Source organism: Muscardinus avellanarius, assembly GCF_963383645.1.
Source record: "Muscardinus avellanarius genome assembly, chromosome: 13".
Classification (NCBI taxonomy): Eukaryota; Metazoa; Chordata; class Mammalia; order Rodentia; family Gliridae; genus Muscardinus; species Muscardinus avellanarius.
The window spans coordinates 23,717,502-23,740,282 of record NC_137799.1 but is presented as its reverse complement, the minus strand read 5'-3'; the positions used below and the strand labels follow the sequence as shown (position 1 = coordinate 23,740,282).

General features: G+C 49.2%; 1 protein-coding gene across 1 annotated transcript in view; it reads right to left on the bottom strand.

The window, feature by feature from the left end:
* The window catches only part of SUSD1 (sushi domain containing 1), a gene marked incomplete at both ends in the record, with an annotated part of 127,605 nt that extends 105,657 nt beyond the window's left edge, over positions 1-21,948 (bottom strand). The window contains 3 exons of the mRNA XM_080708912.1: positions 6,504-6,659; positions 12,532-12,645; positions 21,855-21,948. Coding sequence (XP_080565038.1) covers positions 6,504-6,659; positions 12,532-12,645; positions 21,855-21,948 — 364 coding nt within the window. The remainder of the gene's footprint in view (positions 1-6,503; positions 6,660-12,531; positions 12,646-21,854) is intronic.
* Between the last annotated feature and the right edge of the window lie 833 nt (positions 21,949-22,781).

Below are 22,781 nucleotides of genomic sequence, written 5' to 3'. Positions count from 1 at the left end.
GTAATAGGTATAGTTTCAAGGAAAGGAGAACAAAACACCATGCTCTATTTAAGCAAAGAAATGACATTTTAGAATATGAATGATCTCAGGAATTTATGCCAATGACATTTCTTTTCTGGAAAAAAAAATTGTTTTTCATAAAAATAAAAAAAAAAAAAACTCCAGCCAGTGAAACATTTCAGAAAATAAGGTCGAGAAAAGGGGGTGTGGCTCAGCAGTACTGTGTGTAGCATCCACGAGGCCCTGAAAATAAAACAGGGGAGGCAGGAATAGAGGACATCACAGATAGCCAAGAGAAACCAAACCAGTAAAATGGAGCTGCACGCCTGTGATCCTGGTACTGAGGCTGAGGCAGGAGGGTCACAGTTTCACTGCCAGACTCAGCAAACTAGGGAGGACCTCTGCCACTTGGTGAGGCCCTGTTTCCCTGCACACAAAATTTACCACCCGAACCATTTTTCAGTGTAGAGTTCAATGGTGTGAAGTACATTCACAGGATTGAGCAACCACCACCACCATCCATCTCCAGAACTCTCTTCAAACTCTATGCCTAATAAACACCAGCTTCCAGCCAGGTATGGAGGCACATACCTGGAATTCCAGTACTTGGGAGGCTGAGACAGGAGGATCACAGACTTGAGACAGGCCTCAGCAACACAGTGAGACCTACAGCAACCCGGTGAGACCCTTTTTCAAAACAAAAAAATAGCCGGGTGTGGTGGCACACGCTTGTAATCCCAGCATTCGGGAGGCTGAGACCGGAGGATCGCAGTTTGCGGACAGCCTCAGCTACTTAGTGAGGCCCTCTGCAACTCAGTGAGACCCGGTTTCAAAATAAAGAATAAAAAATAGGAAAGGGGGTGTAGCCCGAAGGTCAAAAGACCCTGGGTTCCATCCCCAGACCCACAAAATAAACAAACAAATAAATAAATAAAGGACTAGGAGTGTACCTTGGAGGCATAATGCCCCTGGGTTCAATTCCCCAATACCCCCAACACACACCCAGCTCCCCATTTCTCCTTCCATACCAGCCCCTGGAAACCGCCATTCTATTTTCTATTCCTATAAATCTGATTAATTTGGTACCGTATATAAATAGAATCACATACTTGTTCTATTATTGACAGGCTTATTTCATTCAGCCTAAATATCCTCAAGATAACTATTATAACGTGTCAAAATGTTTTCGGTGCTGGGATAAGTCCTTGTTCATGCCAAGCACACACTGGATCACTGAGCAACACCTCCAGCCCTGTCCCTCCTTTTCAAGGCTGACTAATATTCCCTTGCACATATATACCACGTTTCCTTATCCTTTTACTCCTAGATGGACACTTGGGTCACCACCACCTGACTCTTGTGAACACTGCTGCTGTGAACACGCGTGTACAAACAGACGCTCCAGGTACTGCTTTCCATTGTTTCGGGTCCACATGCAGAAGAGGAACTGCTGAATCATGGGGTATTTCTATTTTTAATTTTTAAGGAAATATACCATTTTCCACAGTGGCTATACCATTTTATGTTCCCGCCAACAGCAACAGGGTTTCAGTTTCCCCGCGTCCTCATTAGCTCTTGTTTTCTGGTCTGTTTATGGCCACCATCTTAACAAGTGTGGGGCGCATGTTTGCTTTTGAATAAAAAGTCCTGAGCACCCTCACCAACATCCCTGACGACTCAGAGGACAGTCCCTGGCCCCATTCTGTAGGCAGGCCACTTAAGCTTAATCACAGCCAGGACAATTCCTGGCTAGAAAAGAGCAAACCTCGCAGGACGCGAGGCCCGGCCGCGGGACCCAGCGGTTCTACATTTAGTCCTTTCGGCGAACAGCACAGGTCTGGGAGTTGAACAGGTCCAAGTGAGAGGGCTGCTTCTCCTACTCACTAGCTGCACTCAGGTTTGTCCCTTTATCTTTCTGAACTTCTTATGTAGAAAGAAGCTAAGGGTAGTAGGGTTTTTTGGTGTGAGTTAAGTAAGATCCGTATGGAGCCGGGCGTGGTGGCGCACGCTTATAATCCCAGCACTCGGGAGGCTGAGACCAGAGGATCGCAGTTCCCGGACACCCTCAGCTACTTAGTGAGGCCCTTTGTAACTCAGTGAGACCCTGTTTCCAAATAAAGAATAAAAAACAGGGCTGAGGAGGTAGCTCGGAGGTAGAATGCCCCTGGGTTTCATCCCCTGTACTGCAAAAAATTAAATAAAAATAAATAAATAAGGTATGTATGAAAAACACTCGGCAGAGTGCCCAGCACATAGTAAGCCTTCAATGAAGACCAGCTACGACACCAAATAGGCCTCACCTCTGAACAGACTCGGTTCCCCCCGCCACAGGTAGCTCATTCACAGCCCGTGCCTTGCGTAAGCACGCACAGTGCACACACGCGTGCACACACACTCACACATGCGCGTGGGTGGCTGGGCTGGTTCTGAGGAGTGGTCACATGGCTTTCCTGGTAGATTTGAAGGCTCACATGGAGAGCAAGGCCCTGCCCTGGGAAAGTGACAGAGCTGGCCTCACACTGGTCAGGGCGAGGCCTTACAACTAGAACCGGCCTCATCAGGGAGACCTCCAGGACACGGGCTTCGGGGTGGCGGTTCCGGGAATTAATCACTGGCAGAGCGTGCACCCTCTAGGATTTTCGGGTTGTTTTGTTTTGTTTTGTTTGCCTTTATCCTCGTTCTCAGCCCAGGCCGAGGTATTATTACATCTCACCAGCAGCAAGACCATGAGGCCCTCCAGGCTGCAGGAGATGAGGCTAGGGAAAAAAAAGGATGCTGCGGCCTCGGCGCTAGGATGGATCCCAAGGCTTGGGACACTCAGCGGGCGGGAAGCCAGCGCGCAGGGGGCAGTTTCTGCCGTGGAGGCCGGGCAGGCCGCACTCCAGTGAGTCTCATCCCTCTCCACGCACTCCCAGTCCAGGTCACGCCACGCTGCCAGAAAGGCCACAGAGCCTCTTCCCCTACCCACCCCACAGCAGAGTTTCCACAATTCCCAGAAGTTGTTCAGCTCTGGGGCCTGAACATCTGCAGGTTCTCCAGATGTGGCTGTCATCCTCCAGCCTAGGACCCCCGGGGCTCATCCTCATCTGCCCTGGAAGATGTCCACGGAGGCCGACCTGCCGCCGGCTCCTGAGCTGGACTGCGCCCCGACAAGCTACAAAACACTTCTGGACGCAGCATCCTCGGAGCCAGGGATGAGGCTTCAGAGCCTGCACTTCCAGGCAGACGCTGAGTAATGGCTGATCCCCCCAAAGTGGCTGGGCTCCACTCAGCTGAAGTCCTCGATTGTTCCTCTGGTAACTGCAATTCTAGGAGAAAGAACCTCGGTACCGAGAAGAAAAGCTATCCATCCACTGGCTTTTATGAAGGGCCCCCGGAGGCCTCCAGACGAAGAGTCATAGAAATGACTGCCAGTGGACATGGGGCTTCACTGGAGTGACCCAAGTATTCTAAAATGAAAGAGTGGTAATATAGCACAACTTGATGATTATCCTAAAAACCCCTGAATTGGACACTTCCAAAGGGGGAATTTTGCCGGGCATGGTGGTGCACACCTATAACCCTAGTACTTGGGGGGCTGAGATAGGAGGGTTGCAGGTTTGAAGCTAGCCTCAGCAACTCAGTGAGACCCTGTTTTAAAATAAACAAGGATGCTAGGCGTGGTGGCGCACGCTTGTCATCCCCGCGCTTGGGAGGCAGAGACAGGAGGATCGCGCAGGTTCGAAGCCAGCCGCGCGCGCTGGCTTAGGAGACCCTGTTTCCAAATAATAGGTCTAGGAGTGTAGCCTGGAGGTAGAAGGGCTTCCAGGAACCCCAGTACCACCAAAAAACAAAAAACAAGGATAGTGGTACAGCTCAGAGGTAGAATTCCCTGGGTTCAATTTCCAGTATCAAAAAGTGGGGGTTATGGCCAGGCGTGAGACCCTGCTTCCAAATAAAATATAAAATGGGTCTGGGAGTATTGCCTGGAGGCAGAAAAGTCCCATATCTCAATTTTTTAAAGGGAAGATCATGAAATAATCACAAGAAGTAGAAGAAAGAGCCGCAGAGCCTCAGGGGGACTTCGCTCCAGGCAGATCGGTTCAGCTCCTGTTCCGCTGACACCTATTTGGCCTTTGCAGAAAATACTTCCTTCTCCCTCCTCCTCTCCCCTCCTCCCCTCCTCTCCTCCTCTAAGTCCTCCTCACGCTCTCCCTCTTCCTCCTCCTCCTTCTGAACTTTAAATAAAAGTTGCACACATCCCTTGGAACTATACTGATAAATATATGGTTATAGGAGTTGTTGTTTTTTTTTTTCTGGAAAACTTTCACAGCCTTGAAAACACAATTTCAGGTGTTGCATCTCCCAGAACGTTCCCCGTCCTCGCTGCCAAACCACGCGCTCCCTGGACTCCAGCGCCACCTTTGCTTTCCTGAGACTTGCGCCCCCCGGGGCGAAGGCAGCTGTCCGCCCAGGACCGAGGCGGGAGGAGCAAGGGGCGACCAGGGACGAAGAAGAGATCGCTCTCCTGCAAGGGCTCTGCTGTTTTTAATGAGGTTTTGGGTTTTTTTTGTTTTGGGTTTTTTTTTTTGTTTGTTTTGTTTTTTTTTTTTGTTTTTTTTTTTTTTTTGGTGGTACTGGGGGTGGAACCCAGAAGCTTTCTACCTCCGGGCTATATTCCCAGACCTTTTTTTATATTTTTTTATTTGGAAACAGGGTCTCACTAAGTTGCCGAGAGCCTCACCCAATAGCTGAGGCTGGCTCTGAACCTGTGCGATCCTCCTGTCTCAGCCTCCCAAGCGCGGGGATTACAAGCGTGCGCCACCACGCCCGGCTTCTTTTTATTTATTTCCTTACTTAAATTTTTTATGGTAGCAGGGATTGAACTCAGGGACATTCTACCTCTGAGCTATACCTCCAGCCCTTTTTACTTTTTATTTTGAAACAGGATCGCATGAAGTTACTGTGTGCTGGCCTCGAACCCGTGATTCTCCTGTCTCAGCCTCCCAAGTACCAGGATTGCAGACACACATTAGCGGGCCCGGCTCCTTTTCAAAATACCTAATTTAATACAGCAACACTGCACTTCTGCGACCAAAGAGCCAGTAATTTATTACCTAAAAGAATGGGATATTATAGAATGCACTCATTCATATGAGAAGTAAATTAACTATATCTTTTTTTTTTTTTTTCAGTACTAGGGGTTGAACCCAGGGGCATTCTACCACCAAGCTACATCCCCAGCCCCCCAGTCCTATGCTTATTCTTTATGAAACAGATTCTAAGTTAAGGAATGCCTCACTAAGTGGCTGAGGCTGGCCTCAAACCTGCAATTCTCCTATCTCAGCCTCCCAAATACTGGGATTACAAGCACGTGCCACCACACCCGGCTAGCTCAATTAGATCCTCTGAAGAATCTCCCCTTGGCATAGACCAAAAGACGAAAGCAAAGCATCAGAAGCTGTGGTTCCTAAGGGTAGGAAGATAAAACATACCTTCTTCTCCTCTACTCCCCCCAACATATAAATATCACAACGCTTTTAAGCATCATGAAGGCTATTTAAACCACCTCGGGACCAACTCCTGCCTCTCCTCTTCAAGACTGTTCAAAGGTTTTCTTAAAAAAAGAAAAAAAAAAAGCTAACCAGGCATGGTGGTAGATGCCCGTAATCCCAGTACTTGGGAGGCTGAGACAGAAGGATGATAGTTTCGAGGCCAGCCTCAACAACTTAGCAAAAACCTCAGCAACTCAGTAAGACCCTGTTTCAAAATTAAAAAAAATAAAAAGGGCTGGAGTGTGTGTGGCTGAGTTCAATCTGCAGGAAGGAAGGAGCTATTATTACCATAACATGCTATAAGTACAATTTAGATAATAGTACTGCCACTGAAAATTAGGATTTTGCCCACCCCTATATTCAAGTAATACATGCCCAGAAATATGACTTACAGAGCTACCTCTGTTCCCAGAATGCCCTCCTCACTCGGCTTGCTCTCAAGGCCAGCGACTTCACAGTGACGGAACGCAAGCTGGCAGCCCGGCTCGCCCTGGGCCCTCAGAAGGTGGTGTGCTCAGAACTGGTAAGAGCTAGGGTGACCCTGAGAAACCCCACGTGCAGCTACGGGGACCTGCAGGTGGCACACCACGTTCAAAGGACCTCTTCTTGTAGTTTAATGTCAGTGTTTCAAACACACAGGACCGGAAAAATAATAGTGTTGGCAACTCCGATAGGCCACCAGGAAAAATCCATTAGACCACACACTAGACTCTTCATGAGGCCCCTAGACACTTGAGCACGCATCCCCCAAAAATGGAATATTATTATTCTATATACCACCCGGCCATTATTCTGACAAAACTAACATGAATTCCCTACTGTTAACGAAAACTCAGTCTTGTCCAAATTTCCTTCCTGGCTATTCTTCAAGGCGAGTCCCTGAGGTCACACGGCACCCGGCCGCCCTCTCCCCTCCACCGCGGGACCCTCCCTGCCCGGCCGGGGCCAGCCGCTGCCGCCGTGGATCACCTGCGCAGACGGTCCCGTCGTTGGGAATGAAGGTCTTATTGTTGTTCGTGGCTCGGTAGCCTTCCAGGCAAATGCAGTAGAATCCTCCGGGAGTATTGTGGCAAGACGTGTGGTTCCCACAGACCACGGAGGCTCCAAACTGGCACTCGTCTTTATCTATCGATAACAGAAACAACACAGAGAGAGAGAGAGAGCTAATCAACGGTACCAGGCCCCTAGGCCAGGCCCACCTCACACTGCGGATGGAGAGGCTGTGAGAGCAGCGACAGGTCGGCCTCCGGGCTTCTCTTCCTCCTGTAAAGCTTCCCAGACTAGAGGACGCGGGCCCTCGTAGCTATGTATCGAGTGTATCCAAAACCCAAGAAAGGCCGGGCGTGGTGGCGCACGCTTGTAATCCCAGCATTCGGGAGGCTGAGACCGGAGGATCGCGGTTTGAGGACAGCCTCAGCTGCTTACTGAGGCCCTCTGCAACTTAGCGAGGCCCTGTGTCAAAAAAATAAAGAAAGAATTAAAAAATAGAACAAAACCCCAAGAAACACAGCACCCCAGTCTGGCAATCCATCTTATTTGAAGATTGGGAGAAGGAGATTCTTTTTAAACTTTTTCACACTTGAAAAAAAAAATAAAACCAGACATGGTGGCATACCCCTGGAAGCCCTGTACTTGGAAGACCCAGACAGGAGGATCACAGATTTGATGTCAAGGCGTGGGAAGTTAGCAAGACCCTGTTCCAAATAATATATATGTAATATATATATAATTTCTTATGCTTCCTTTTAGAGCTGATTTATCCAACTAGGTGGCTTTTTGACAGGGTGGAAAGGGGAGTTCATCAACTTATAAACTGGTTGTTTATTTTGTTTATTATATATATATATATATATATATATATATATATATATATATATATATATATATATATATATAATCTTGGGGTATATCTCAGAAGAATGTGCCTGGGTTCAATCCCCAGTAAAACCAAAAAAAATTAAGGGCCACAGATATAGCTAAGAGGTAGCGCACATGCTCAGCACGCACAGGGCTCTGGGTTCCACCCTCACCACCACCACCATCATCCTGTGGTCATCAGTCTGGGAAACCAAACGCAACAGAATCCCATTTTCCATCTCAATCATTCTTGATTTCTCATGAAAGCCAGATGAGAAGGATTTTTTTTGGGGGGGTTGGTACTGGGGTTCCTGGAAACCCTTCTACCTCTGGGCTACACTCCTAGTACCTATGTTTATACTTTTTAAATTTTATTTGGAAACAGGGTCTCTTAAGCCAGCACGGCTGGCTTCGAACCTGTGCGATCCTTCTGTCTCCACCTCCCAAGCGCGGGGATTACAAGCGTGCGCCACCATGCCCGGCTAAGATGAGAAGGATTTGACAGCCAGTTATTAAACCGGAATTTATTTTTTCCTTCTGAGTGCCCAGGAAACACAAGAGCCCTGTGCTAAAGCCTCTGTGGGGCGGGCCGCTGCCTCTCAGGCCAGGAGTGGCACGCCAGGGACCAGCGAGGAGGGCGGGGAGGACGGACTCCTGCGAGTCCACAGAAGCCGGCCCCGCGCGTTTTTAATTAAACCATCTGAAGTCAAAATTGTAAAATGAAAATAAACCCCCCCCCCATCGCCGTCCTCCAGCCCAGATGTCAGCAAACTTCTACTCCTGGTCTCTCTTACAATTTAATCCCCCATGCTTGTAGAGTTTGAAAGCAGCCATAAAAAAAAAAAAAAAATAGATCACTAATAAGCAAGGCTCTGTTCAAATCAAACTATTCACAAAAACAGGCCGTGGGTCAAGTGTCCTCTAACTTCAAAGGCGAAGCCCGTGACCGGTTTCTTATGCTTCCTTTTAGAGCTGATTTATCCGGCCAGGTAGTTTTTTTTTGACAGGGTGGAAAGGGGATTTCGTCAACTTATAAACTGGTTGTTTGTTTTGCTGATTATTTAATGTTTTATTTCACAATTGGTTCCTTCAAACCAGTTTAACAGTCTCTCAAAAACACTAGCCTAAAAAATTCTGGGTGTTTTTCTTTTTTTTTTTTTTTCAATTTTCTTATATCACCTTTTAATTTTTTAATTTTATTTATTTATTTATTTATTTATTTGCGGGTCTGGGGATGGAACCCAGAGGCATTTGACCTTTGAGTTACACCCCCTGCCCAGTTTTTTATTCTTTATTTTGTTTTTGTTTGTTTTTTGTGGGTTTCGGGATGGAACCCAGGGGCATTTGACCTCCAAGCTACACCCCCTTCCCCATTTTTTATTCTTTTATTTTGAAACAGGTTCTCACTAAGTAGCTGAGGCTGTCCGCGAACCGCAATCCTCCGATCTCAGCCTCCCGAATGCTGGGATTACAAGCGTGCGCCATCACGCCCAGCCACCTTTTAAATTTTTAATTGAATCTGGGACACAGTTTATAGGTACAATGATCTGAGGTGAGATTCGCCTGAGCACTCAGAGGAACGGAGCCCTCAGCCCACAGCCAAATCAAGTACCAGAGTCAGGTGAAAGACACCACACGCACCCTCAGATGCGTCCAGCTGTGCAGAAATCAGGATAGTCCTGTCCTGTGTCCCTGCTTCCAAAACACGCCTCCCCGAGGGCTTCAGTAGGACATTTGGGTTCGTAGGAGATCCCAGAATTCTTAAGTGCCTTGGCTTCACACTGATGCTGGATGGCTCGCTGTCCTGTGCTGGTCCCTGACTGTCTAAGTACCATGTGATAACACCTCTGGTACATGTATAACCCCACATGTAACCTGGGTACACGCTCAGCAGGCTGAGTGCTGAGCTCTGTGGCATCTGGTATTGGGAGGAAGCACCAGAGACATTATCAAAGCCTCTTCTCCCATTAAGAGGCAAGTCTACTGTTTCAAAGTAAAGGAGAAGATGGGCATGGTGGCATGCACCAGTTATCCTGGTCCCTGAGAGCTCAGGAGAATTGCAGTTTCGCGGAAAGCCTTGGCAACTTACTGAGAGCCTCAGCATTTCAATTTTTTTTTTTTAAAGGCCTAGGAGCTGGGCGTGGTGGCGCACGCTTGTAATCCCAGCATTCAGGAGGCTGAGACTGGAGGATTGTGGTTTGTGGACAGCATCAGCTACTTAGTGAGGCCCTCCGAAACTTAGTGAGACCCTGTTTCAAAATAAGGAATAAAAAATAGGGCAGGGGGTATAGCTCAGAGGTCGAATACCCCTGGGTTCTATCCCCAGACCCACAAAAAGGGCTGGGGAAGTGGGGTGTAGTGGCACACACTGGTAATCCGAGCATTTGGGAGGCTGAGACAGGAGGAATGCAGGTTCCCAGCCAACCTCAGCAACTTAATGAGACCCTGTTTCAAAATAAAGGGAAGAAAAAAAAAAAAGCCGGGCATGGTGGCACACGCTTGTAATCCCTGCGCTTGAGAGGCAGAGACAGGAGAATCACGTAGGTTCAAAGCCAGCCTTGCTGGCTTAAGAGACCCTGTTTCCAAATAAAAAATATAAAATAGGTCTAGGAGTGTAGCCCAGAGGTAGAAGGGTTTCCAGGAAACCCCAGTACCACCAAAAATAAAATTAAATAAATAAATAAATAAATAAATAAATGGGGGGGGAAACAGAGTTAGGGGTATAGGTCAGAGGTAAAATACCTCTGGGTTCAATCTCCAGTACCACAAAAAAAGGGGGTCTGGGGTATAGCTTGGAGGTAGAATGCCCCTGGATTTAATCCCCAGTGCCCCCTCGAAAATAAAAGTAAACAAGAATCAAGAGTGCAGCTAGCATCCAGGAGAGGAGGAGCCCCTTTGGGGAAGAGACAGGAAAGCTCACCCAAGCTCCACAACGCAGCCTGTCCTGCTAGCAGGGGGCAGATGAGTGGAGGGTTGGGAGGCCCCTCAGATCATGAAGCAGTCACCTTCCCCTGGGCAGGACCTTAGAGCCAGCCTGTGGGTGTACAGTGGTGGGAGACTGAAAGCTTGTACTACAAAGCGGAATGTGACTTGTGTTTTGTTTTGGTTTTAGACGGGGTCTTGCTTTGTTCCCTAGGCTGGCCTCAGACTCAAGCCATCTCCTGCCTCAGCCTCCAGAGTAGCTGAGGCTACAGGTATGTACCCCTATGCCCAGCTTCTGCTTTGAATACAGGTTCCTTTCTTTCTTTCTTTCTATCTTTCTTTCTCTTTCTTTCTTTTTCTTCCTTCCTTCTTTTCTTTCTCTCTCTCTCTCTCTCTCTCTCTCTCTCTCTCTCTCTGTGTGTGTGTTTGTGTGTGTGTTATTGGGGATACAATACAGGGGCATTCTACTTTCCAGCTACACCCCCAGAGCTATTTTATTCTTTTATTTTGAAACAGGGTCTCACTAAGTTGCTGAGGCTGTCCACAAACATGAGATCCTCCTATCTCAGCCTCCCAAGTACTTGGGTCACAAGTGTGTGCCATCATGCCCTGATTTTATTTTTCTTTAAAGAAGAAAAACTACACACAAATATATCACAATGAGGCTATACACACTGTCTACCCACAATGGCAGGGCAAGACTGTCAATACTGTTATTGACGTAACAAGGTTGCTAGGAGGAAAATAGGAGGTAACTGTCATATTTTCTACTACAAAACTGTTGCAAAACACTTTCTCTGAATTAGGCTTAAATCTGGATACCTCTGATTGTTACAGCATGGATGCTGTGAGGGGAAACATAATCCTAGATGTTTCTAACCTAAAGGTCTCTGGTTTACAGAGAGGCTGGGCGTGGTGGCGCACGCTTGTAATCCCCGCACTTGGTAGGCTGAGACGGGAGGATCACGCAGTTTCAAAGCCACCCTCAGCTACTTAGTGAGGCTCTCAGCAACTTAGTGAGACCCTGTTTCCAAATAAAATATAAAATGGGCCTGGGAGTATAGCCCGGGGGGTAGAAAGTCCCTGAGTTCCACCCCCAGTACCACCAAAAAAAAAAAAAAAAAAAAAATTCAGAGAGCCGGGCGTGGTGGCGCACACTGGTAATCCCCACACTTGGGAGGCTGAGACAGGAGGATTGCACAGGTTCGAAGCCAGCCTCAGCTACTTAGTGAGGCTCTCAGCAATTTAGTGAGACCCTGTTTCCAAATAAAATATAAAATGGGTCTGGGAGTATAGCCCGGAAATAGAAAGCCTCTCGGTTCCACCCCCAGTACCACCAAAAATAAAAAATAAAAAAAAAATTCAGAGAACCAGGCATGGTAGCGCACGCTTGTAATCCCTGGACTTGGGAGGTGGAGACAGGAGGATCACGCAGGTTCGAAGTCAGCCGCGCTGGCTTAAGAGACCCTGTTTCCAAATTTTAAAAAAGTATAAAAATAGGTCTGGAAGTATAGCCCAGAGGTAGAAGGATTTCCAGGAACCCCAGTACCACAAAAAAAAAAAAAAAAAAAAAAAAAAAAAAAAAAAAATTCAGAGGATGGATTCTGGTAGACAGAGACCCAAAACCAGTTCATTATGTTATCAATTACCTAAAAAGCCCAATAGAAAACTGTTTTTTTTCCCCTCCATGGTATTAACACAAATAGTTTTATATCAAAATAAGCAAGAAATTTAAAAATAGAATATTCAAGCCGGGCATGGTGGTGCACGCTTGTAATCCCAGCATTCGGGAGGCTGAGACCAGAGGATCGCAGTTGGTGGCCAGCCTCAGCTACTTAGTGAGGCCCTCTGCAACTCAGTGAGACCCGGTTTCAAAATAAAGAATAAAAAAATAGGGCTGGGGGTGTAGCTCAAAGGTCTCCATCCCCATCTCCTGGGTTCCATCCCCAGACACACACACACACACACACACACACACAATATATATATATATAGTATTCACTTGAGTTGTTCAATTCATGATTTAAATGGATTTTAAATCTGTGTTATATCAGAGTTTCCAGAGAGTCAAATTCAGTGGCCTCCAACATGAGGAATACTTTCTTGGAAACACTGGAGAAATTAGATAGCCAAACACTAAAACAAAGATTTATTAATTATGACTGACAAAATTCCCCATGATTCAATGTTTCGCCTTCGCCCACGAGGCCGCACTTACCGACACACTTGGTCATCCCATTGCCCACAAAGCCATAGTTGCAAATACACATCTTCTTCCCTTCTCTTTGCGTGCATGTAGCATGTTGGTGGCAAGTGGCACAGACATCTAAACCTGAATCATAAATTGTTTCTTTTAGAAAGGGGAAAGTTCGAGCCAGTGTGGTGGCACATGCTTGTAACCCCAGTACTTGGGAGACTGAAACTGGAGGGTCACAGGTTTGTGCCCAGCCTCAGCTACTTAGTGAAACCCTGTTGCAAAATAAAGAATAAAAAAATAGGACTGGGGTATAGCTCAAAGGTAGAATGCTCCAGGGTTCCATTCCTAGTACCGCAAAAAAAGGGGCTGGGGTTATAGCTTAGAGGTAGAATGCCCTTTGGGTTCAATACCCAGTACCACAAATAATAATAATAATAATAATTATTATTATTATTATTATTATTATTATTATTAGGAACACAGCTGACTGTTACCCTCCACTTTCCTCTTAGGGAAAAAATGAATGTGTTTAAGATGTCAGAGAGATAATAGCCAAGTCCCAGCAGGATCACCAGACCTCAATTATTTAGATAAACAGCAGAAATGTTTGAGGCTAAAACTCCTAAAACATCCAAATTTACCAGATGATGATATATGGCCCAAGATCAAACAAGGCTTTCTCCCCGGGCCATGTGGGATATTGTGTTTCACTCTGAGTTTTTCTCAGAGTGAAATTTCGGGGGTGGCCTCGTAAAGGGAAGCTCCCCACCTGGGGTTTCATCTTGGTCTTGGTCCCATCGTTACCCAGATAACGCAGGCCAGCTTCTGGCTGTTCCAGGCATAAAACCAAGCAAGACTGGAAGATTCTGAAATACTCTTAACCACGATTCTTGTTTTTGTTTATGTTCTTTTTTCTTTTTTAATAAAAGACAGAAATGAAACAAACCCACTAAACACCAAGTTAAGACCAAATGAACCATAAGATATTTACAAAATATATCTCAGACCATTAAAAAAAGTGACACATTTCCCAAAAAAGGAAACATTTTAGAGGCTGTATTATCTAACCACCATGTAATTATATAAGAAAGCTGCAAAGCAAAATATAAGTCTAATGTCCTCCAAAGAAACTTACCAGAAAACTGAAAAACTGTCTCCTCAGTCATTCGTGGGGCAAAAAGATTACCAGAAGTGTTTAATTCTAGGTATAAAAACTAATGTAGCCGGACGTGGTGGCGCACGCTTGTAATCCCCGTGCTTGGGAGGCGGAGACAGGGGGATCATGCAGGTTCGAAGCCAGACTCCCTGGCTTAAGAGACCCTGTTTCCAAATAAAAATATTTTTAAAAAATAGGTCAGGGAGTGTAGCCCAGAGGTAGAAGGGTATCCAGAAACCCCAGTACCAAAAAAAAAAAAAAAAAAAATTAATGTACTACAGAAAATTTTAGTTTATGTTTTCATACTTAAAACTAGGGGAGGGGAAACTCAGGTATCCAGAAGAGAAAAAATAAAGACTCTTAACTGAGGAAGCTTAAAAAAAGAAAGTGGAAAATAATTAAAGAATTAGGAATTACAAATAAATGGCTTAAAACTGTTTTCAAAGTCAGTGCATTGTAAAGACCAGTAACATGGTGGCACATGCCTAGAATCTCAGTACTTGGGAGGTTGAGACAGGAGGATTGCAGGTTCACAGACAGCCTCAGCTACTTAGTGAGGCCCTCCATAACTTAGTGAGTCCTTGTTTTAAAATAAAGAATAAAAACTAGGGCTGGGGGTGTAGCTCAGAGGTGGAATGCCCTTGGGTTTAATACCCGGTGCCGAAAAGAAAAAAAAAGAAAAGTTTTTTTAATGATAAAAGAAAGACTTCCAGTTAAACACTGTAGATGTGATATATTCCTGACCCCTTCTCCCTTTCATCCCCCAAAATGTCATAAAAGACTAGAAAGTTATCCCAGAATAGAAGATGGTGGCAGACAAAGGATGTCAACAACATTCCAGAAGATGGGAAAGAGGTCAACACATGGTCTCTGCCTTTGCAGAAAGGAAGAACTGAAGAGCCAGGAGTACCTGGGGACCAGGCAGGAAGCCCTGGGATGAAAGTTCAAGGACCTGTGAGACAGTTTCTGTTTTGTCTACATTGTGGTGGTGCTGGGAGACAACCCGGGGCTGCGCACAGGCTAAGCTACCGCCCCAGCCCTGGCCAGCACATCCATAGAAGTGGTGGAGCACCCAGACACCAGACACTGGAGTAAGACCCAGCCTGCCCAAGACAGATCAGGAAGACGCCAGACCAGAGGGACAGCGGAGAGAGCAGAGATGAGGGTTGGTCCCCCCACTGGAATGTCCATCTGTATGGGTTCAAGATGCTTGCCCATTCTAACATGTCAGCATTTTAACACAGAGCAGTTTATTTCTCTATTTGTTTATTTATTTATTTTAACACAGTTTATCTTATTTATTTATTTATTTATTTATTTATTTTTGGTGGTGGTACTGGGGTGCCTGGAAACCCTTCTACCTCCGGGCTACGCTCCCAGGCCTATTTTTATACTTTTTTATTTGGAAACAGGATATCTTAAGCCAGAGAGGCTAACTTCGAACCTGCACAATCCTCCTGTCTCTGCCTCCCAAGCACGGGGATTACAAGCGTGTGCCACCACGCCCGGCTTATTCTTTATTTTGAAACAAGGTCTCGCGAATTTGCAGAAGGCCTCACTAAGTAGCTGAGGCTGTCCTGTACCAAGATCCTCCTATCTCAGCTGGGATTACGGGTGTGTACCACTGTGCCTACCTTGAGCCAGAGTTTCTTATTCAGCCATGATGAGCCTAGTTTGCATGGCCTTATAGCACAGATTCTGGATTCTAGTGGTTTGAGGGACCAAATGGCCTCCTGGGGGGTGGTGAAACTTATCCTAAAGAAAGAGGCAGGGAGAACCCCCCCATCCAAGGACAGGCGGGGACAGCTCCTGACCACACACCACAGTCCCTTGTGCAGTCCAGAGTCATCTGGAGGCAGAGCGATCAACTCATCAGGGTGTTTTGTTGTTGTTATTTTTGTTTTGTTTTGTTTTGTTTGAAATACTGGGGATGGAACCCAGGGCCATTGTACCTCCAAGCTACACCCCCAGCCCTATTTTTTTTTAAAGTCTTTTATTTTTTGAAACAGAGTCTCGCTGAGTTGCGAAGGGCCTTGCTAAGTAGCTGAGGCTGTCCGCGAAGATCCTCCTGTCTCCACCTCTGGAACGCTGGGATTACAAGCGTGCGCCACCACGCCCCACCTCTCATCACAGTTTTGATACTAAAAGTCTTATGTCCCAGGGAACTCTTCAATTTGCTGCAAACCAAGAGAGTTGGTCTCCCTTCCAGGACAGTTTATTAAAACAGAATTCAGAGTCTGATCCCATCAGTACCAGTGGATCTGAGCACCTACATTTCTAAAACTGACACATTTCAAAGCTTTGGGACCAATATAGCAGGGAGAATAACCCAAGGGCAGGAACCCTCTCAGCCAACAGAAAGGTCGCCATGCCTTTGCTCCGGCCGCAGGAGAGTGCGTCAGGGGATAACTTCACATCCACACCAAGGATGGCTTTAGCTGGGTGCAGTGGTGCCCGCCTATAATCCCAACTACTGGGGAAGCTGAAGCAGGAGGATCACAAGTTTGAGGTCAATTTATCAACCAAAAAATTGGTGACTGCGGCTCTGTGGTCAAGAGCTATGAGCAGATTGATGGCTGCCCCGGATCTGAAGGAGGGTCTTCCGAACCGAAGGGCCTGGGGGCTCACAGAAGGAGTGGCAGAGATTAGAGATTCCAAAACCTGTTTGGAGGAAAAGCCGGCCCAGTACTTTCTGCCACCACTCCAGTGTCTCCCAGCTGGAGCGGCCACCCAGGTTCACTCGCGCTCCTCACTCTGCAGTGACTGACATATGTCAGCCAACCCAAGTCCACATCCAGTGCCGAAAGGATAAGACAGGTCCAGACTCCAGCCAGGACCAGAGTCTCCTCTCCCGCTCCCTGCCTGGGTGATCCTAGACAAGTTAAAATGTCAGTCCTCCCGTTTTATCCCAAGAGATGGAGGTGCTGTTGCGGTCAAGATGGAATGCAAACCAGAAATGCTGAAGAGATCTGCTGTGCAAATGTGAGACGATGTATCTGAGTCTTTGTCTATTTCCACAGATCTTACTGCAGTTACAAACAGCCGTGCAAGATACAGTATCTGGGATCTGGCAGACTGGCAGGAGAACTGGGGCCATGCTCCTAGAGCTGAAAACTTACTAGTTGTGTACAATCCTTGACAATCTCTGCGCCTTCCTTTCCTGCAAGTCTGTAAATAAAAAGAATCTCAAACCCACCCCGTAGAGCTTCAGTGAGAAATAAGGGGTTAAAGGCGTTCGTCTCATAAAGCAATTCAAATATGTCAGGCATCCCTCCATGAACACTTTGTGAATGAAGGTCCTAAGGCTGCAGGTATGCCAATGGGAAGAGGCGGAGACAGCTGCTTGATACAGAAATCCTTGGCGACATCTTTGTGCAAATAGATGTAAACCTGCTGGAGGGACTGCGGGCCTCGACACCACAATATTGAAATTCACCTAGTCACTCTCTACACTTCCGGGATTCTGAGGAATACCCAACCGACAAGTTAAAGTTCAGCTTCTGCACCTTTACAGCCCCGCGCAGCCGCCCCTCCTCTCCAAAGCCACCAAGAAAACCTGTGACTTGGGCTGGGCTGGGGCGAGCTGCTCTCTCTCACTCTTGGATACGTGGGCAGTCACTTAAATACTTCTTGGAGTTGGCAGCTGCTAGACTTAATAGTCAGATGAAGACAGGTTGTTCAGAATCAGTGCCGTTTAAAATTGTGTGAATTTAGCCGGGCGTGGTGGCGCACGCTTGTCATCCCCGCGCTTGGGAGGCGGAGACAGGAGGATCGCGCAGGCCAGCCGCGCGCACTGGCTTAGGAGACCCTGTTTCCAAATAAAAATGTAAAAATAGGTCTGGGAGTGTAGCCCGGAGGTAGAAGGGCTTCCAGGAACCCCGGTACCACCAAAAAATAATAAATAAATAAATAAATAAATAAATAAATAAATAAATAAAATTGTGTGAATTTAAATCTGCCTTGACCTAATCCCCAGATATTCACAATGGGACCAAACAAAACCACTGCACCGTGCCTGAGATTCTGTCCCTAAAACTCATGAAGACGTGGAAACATTAAACAGCCCAAGAGAAAAGCTGATGGGCCTCAAACTCAAGAACAAAAATCATTCCCAAGTTGTTTGTGAAGCTACACAAAGTAGTATTGCTGTTTATTGTTTACAGGTGGTACTCAGGATTGAGCCCAGGAGTACTCTACCTCAGAGCTGCACCCCCGCCCTATTTTATGTTTATTTTGAAATAGGGTCTCACTAGGCTGATGAGCGGCTCACCACTACGTGCTGAGGCTGTCCTTGAACCTGCGACCCTCTTGTCTCAGCCTCCCAAGTACTAGGATGGCAGGTCTGTACCACCACGCCCACCGCGGTATTATTTTTAAAGGGCTGAATCAAATTCCAGAGATGGAAGAAACCTCAGAAATCTCATCTTCTCTACAACATCTTTGAAAGAAAAAAAGGAAAATAGGAAAAAGAGAAACAGAAAAAAAAAACCACACACCCTCTGCTTTAAACAAGACCCTCCCCCCTCCCCAAGCAATGTCATCCTTGTGAGGCAGATTCAACCATCATAAATTCCTTCATCATCAGCAGGCCGGGGATTGACTGCACCCTCCCGAACCCGGAACCTAAACCTTTCTTCCAGTACAGTGATTGCCTGGACCTGAGCTTTATTAAAGTTCACTTTCTGGTGTGACCAAGATCAACCAGCAGCCGGCCCACACCTGGCCTCTGGACCAGAAACCCACAGGCTGAGCGGCCTAACTAATCTCAGTGCTGAGTCTGGGGTTAAACAGCCACTAATTAGGCCCCACCCCAAGGCTCCTACTGGGCCGTCACCGCTTCAAGACGCCATCCTCCTCCCGCGGCCTCAGCCCTGCTCTCCAGCAGGCCGCGCACTTGGTCAGTCCTCCTGATTCCTGCCCCTTCTCCTCAGCGGGGCTGAGGCCAGCCGACCACTTGCTGCTGTGAGCTGCAGACACCAAGCTCAGTTTTGGCGAGATGCCCGGCGGCCGCGTGTCTGGAGACGGACGGCAGGCCAGAGTGGGATCTCCATCCATTCTGGTCTTGCCCTCTGACTTTCTGTAATGTCAAAACTGCCGGCTCTCCCCCATTTCTCCTCTTTCCTCTTCGTCCCCACTCTAAAGAGAGAATTTGCCCTGCGGTTCGCGCAGAGGAAGTGGACGCCACGCCCATAAAACGCACGACTACGGGGTCAGGTGCGCTCCCCCACCCCAAGCTTCTCGAAGCCTCCGCCTGTCCACCCCTGGCCCTCCTGAACCCCAGCCAGACCTGACCCAACAAGCCCCACAGCCACTCCCAGACTCACAGCAGGGCAGAGAAAGGTTAGGAACAGGACCAACTGGTTCCACCCCTCCTCACCCATTCCTCACCCCATGCTCCCCAGGGCCTGGCACCCCACCCGCCAGCACCCTCCCGCCCTCCAGCAGTGCCGCTCAGGCCTTCCTCACACGCCAGCCTCCCCTCAAAGCGCCTCCCGGGCAGCTCAGCTCAGGTTACCAGCAAAGAACCCAGCAAACAGACGGCGGCCCAGACCACGGATAAAAATAGAACCTGACCCGGATCTCCAGCCACCCGCCCAGGCACTCAAGCCACAACCTCCTAGCAATCAGCCCCAAATGGTCAGGACTTGTCCAGTAATGGCCAGTTTCCCTAATCTTTGCTCCATTTCAAACTTAGGACCAAGCAGAAAAAGGTAAATAATGCCCTGGTGACCAGTCACAAGAGGCGCCGGTTACCAAGGGGCCTTGAGCCTTCCAGGCAGGGCCGCCTACAGCCCCGCCTAGGTCACGGAAGAGCTCCACCCCCGCTTGAGTCTGCGAGGGCGGACGACCCCGGCCGGACTAGGCCCTCCGCAGTAGCCTTTGTAAGTTTGTTTTGTTTGGTTGTACTGGGAGGGGAACAACCTCCAAGCTACAGACTCAGTCCCTTTTAATTATTTACTTATTTTGTGGGGGGCGGGGTACTAGGGATGGAACCCAGGGGTATTCTGCCTCTGAGCTATTCCCCCAGCCTTATTTTACTTTTTATTTTGAAGCCATCTCACTAAGTTGTGCAGGGTTTCATTATACTAAGTTGGTGAGGCTGCCGTCGACCCTGCGATCCTCCTGTCTCAGCTTCCAAAGGACTCCAGGTGTGCAACACAACACCTGAGTTGTTTTTTTTTTTTTTTTTTAATTTTGAAACAGGGTCTTGCCAAGTTGCTGAGGCTGGCTTTGAACCCGCAACCCTCCTAGCACTGAGATTACCGGTGTGAGCCACGGTGCCTGGCTGGGTGGTCTCTCTGTCCACATCACATTTCCCAATTGGAGCCACAACCCGGCCCCTGAGGAGCTGCTGCCCTAGTCCACAGTCACCAGCAACAGGGTAGAGGGGCGCAGCAGCCGCAGGGGGCGTGAGGCTGACCCTGCAGCCCCAGGGCCTTCCCAGAGCCAGGGCAGCCAGCTCTGAAATGTGAAGTGCACCCCCTAAGTAGAGGGCTGTGGAGAAGGGGGTTCCTGGAAACCCTTCTACCTCAGGGCCACACTCCCATACCTACTTTCTATTTTTATTTGGAAACAGGATCTCTTAAGCCAGCGAGGCTGTTTTTGAACCAGCAGGATCCTCCTGTCTCCGCCTCCCAAGCGAGGGGATTTCAAGCCTGAGCCACCACGCCCGGCTAAAATGTGTTTAATAGACTATACTCCAGTCCAAAATCTTGCACTCACCTGGCCAGCCCAAATGAATGGTGCCCTCCTTTACTCACTACCTTTTCTTTTTTTCTTCAGTACTGGGGATGGAACCCAGTACATTCTACCCCCAAGCTACACCCCCAGCCCTATTTTTTATTCTTTATATTTGAAGCAGGGTCTCACTGAGCTGCAAAGGGCCTCACTAAGTAGCTGAGGCTGTCCGGGAACTGTGATCCTTCATCTCAGCCTCCCAAATGCTGGGATTTCGCACCACCACGCCCGGCTCTACCTTCCTGTTTATTATTATATTCTTTGGTGGTACCATGGATTGAACTCAGGGCCAGGCAATTCTACCTCTGAGCTATGTTCCTAGCCTTATTTTATAACAGGGTCTTGCTAAGTTGCTAAAGCTGGCTTGGAACCTGCAATCCTCCTATCTCAGCCTCCCGAGTACTGGGATTACAGGCGTGCACTACACCTGTATTCAAAAGTTATCAATGTGTGTGTATGTGTGTGAGAGACAGGCAGACAGACAGAGACACGGAGAGACAGAGGAGGGATTGAACCCACAGGCAGTCTAGCTCCAACCTACACCCCCAGACCCGTTTTATTTCTTACTTGGAAAGAGTCTAGCTAGGTTGCTGAGAGGCTCACTAAATTGCTGAGGCTGGCTTTGAACCTACAATCCTGTCTCAACCTCCCAAGTACTGGAATTACAGGCAAAAAGTTATCAGTTCTTGGTGGCCCAGCTCAAACAGCACGTCATGATCCCCTCAACCCCCCCCTCGCTTGACTAATTTTTCTTTCTCCTGGCCACCTGCACCTTCTCAGAGCACCAGGTCGTTCTGCCTCCCGTCCCAGTAGTTTGGGTGCAGGCCACCCAAACTAACCCTGCTAGCCGAGTCCCCTCTTGTAACCCTACCAAGCTCAACCATTGCGTTTGCAGAAGTGGAAAAACACCACCTTCTGAAACCCCTCTAGCCTCGAAGTGGATCTTTGCTGGTCTGCTTGGGGAAGCTGTTCAAGGAATGAATGAATGAAGTCTGTTCCTGTAAACTTCCTTACACTTTTCTCGCTGTATTTAGCAAACCAGGGCTTCATTGGGGTGGGGGGGAAAATAAAATTAAAGAGCGGCAAGAAAACTGCTTCAGGTCAAGAATTTGTCTTGCAAATGCCGGGGCTCAGCCGGAAGCGAGACGGTGGGGCGGAACTCCGTCCCCCGCCCCCCACCCGGGCGCGGCTCTCCTGGGGGGCCCCCGCGGCGCCCAGCCCCCACCCCGCCAGGCCCGGCCGCGCGGTCCCCGCGCTCCCCAGAGGCCCGGCCGGAGCGGGAGCTCCTCCTGCGCCGCGGAGCCCCGCCCTCGTTATTCCCGGGCGCTGGATCGAGCCGCACCTGCACTCCACGCGGGCGGCACGCGGGGCGGGGAGGCGTCGGGGCGCGCCCCTGGCCCCCGGAGCGCAGCCGAGCCTGGGCCCCCCTCGCGCGTCCCCCCGCACTCACCGTGGGCGCCCGGCGCCCGGTCCGCGCCGCCCGCCAGGCCGGGCAGCAGCAGGAGCAGCAGCAGGCGGCCCGCGCCCCCGGGCCCCCGGCCCATGCCGCCGCCGCGTCCCTCCCGCGCCCGCGACTCCCCGGGGCCCCAGGGCGCCGAGATAAGCGGCGGGGCGCTGCAGGGGGCGGCCCTCGGCTTCCGGCGCCGCGCGGGGACCGGGCGCGGGGTTGGGGCTGGGCTGTGCACCTGTGCCCCGACGGCCACGCCGCTGATGGGGGCCACCGTGCAGCGGGCCCGGGAGGGGCACCGAGAGGTGCACGCGGGGCGGGGCCCAGGCTCGGGACACAGCCAGGCCCGGCCAGGGGACCCGATGGCCATCGGGGCGCCGGGAGGAAGACCCCCCAGGACAGGGAGGTGTGGGGCGCGCCCCGTGGAGGGCCAGAGGCAGCGCCTCGCCCGGGCTGGCGGCCTGCTGGAGTTGATGCTGCAGAAAGACAGTGACTGCGGAGGCCAGGCGGCACGTGGGGAGGCGAGCCCTGCAGCCCGGCCCAGCTCACGAGTGGGGAGAGGGGTGGGGGTGAGAGGCGGCCAGGGGAGAGCCCGCTGCAGTTAAGGACGCTGGGGAAGGAGGTGTCACTGCGATTACGGTGTGGGCAGCCTGGTGCACAGGGCAGGGCCACTGACATCTGCTTCCAGAGAGCTGCAGGCTGTGGGAGGCTGGGCAGGGGAAAGAAATAGTAAACAAGGAAGGCTTTTTGTGTGTGTGCTGGGATGGAACCCAGGGGCTTTCTACCTCCGGGCTGCACTCCCAGACCTATTTTTATATTTTATTAGAAACAGGGTCTCACTAACTTGCTGAGAGCCTCACTAATAGCTGAGGCTGGCTTCGAACCTGTGCGATCCTCCTGTCTCAGCCTCCCAAGCGCGGGGATTTCAAG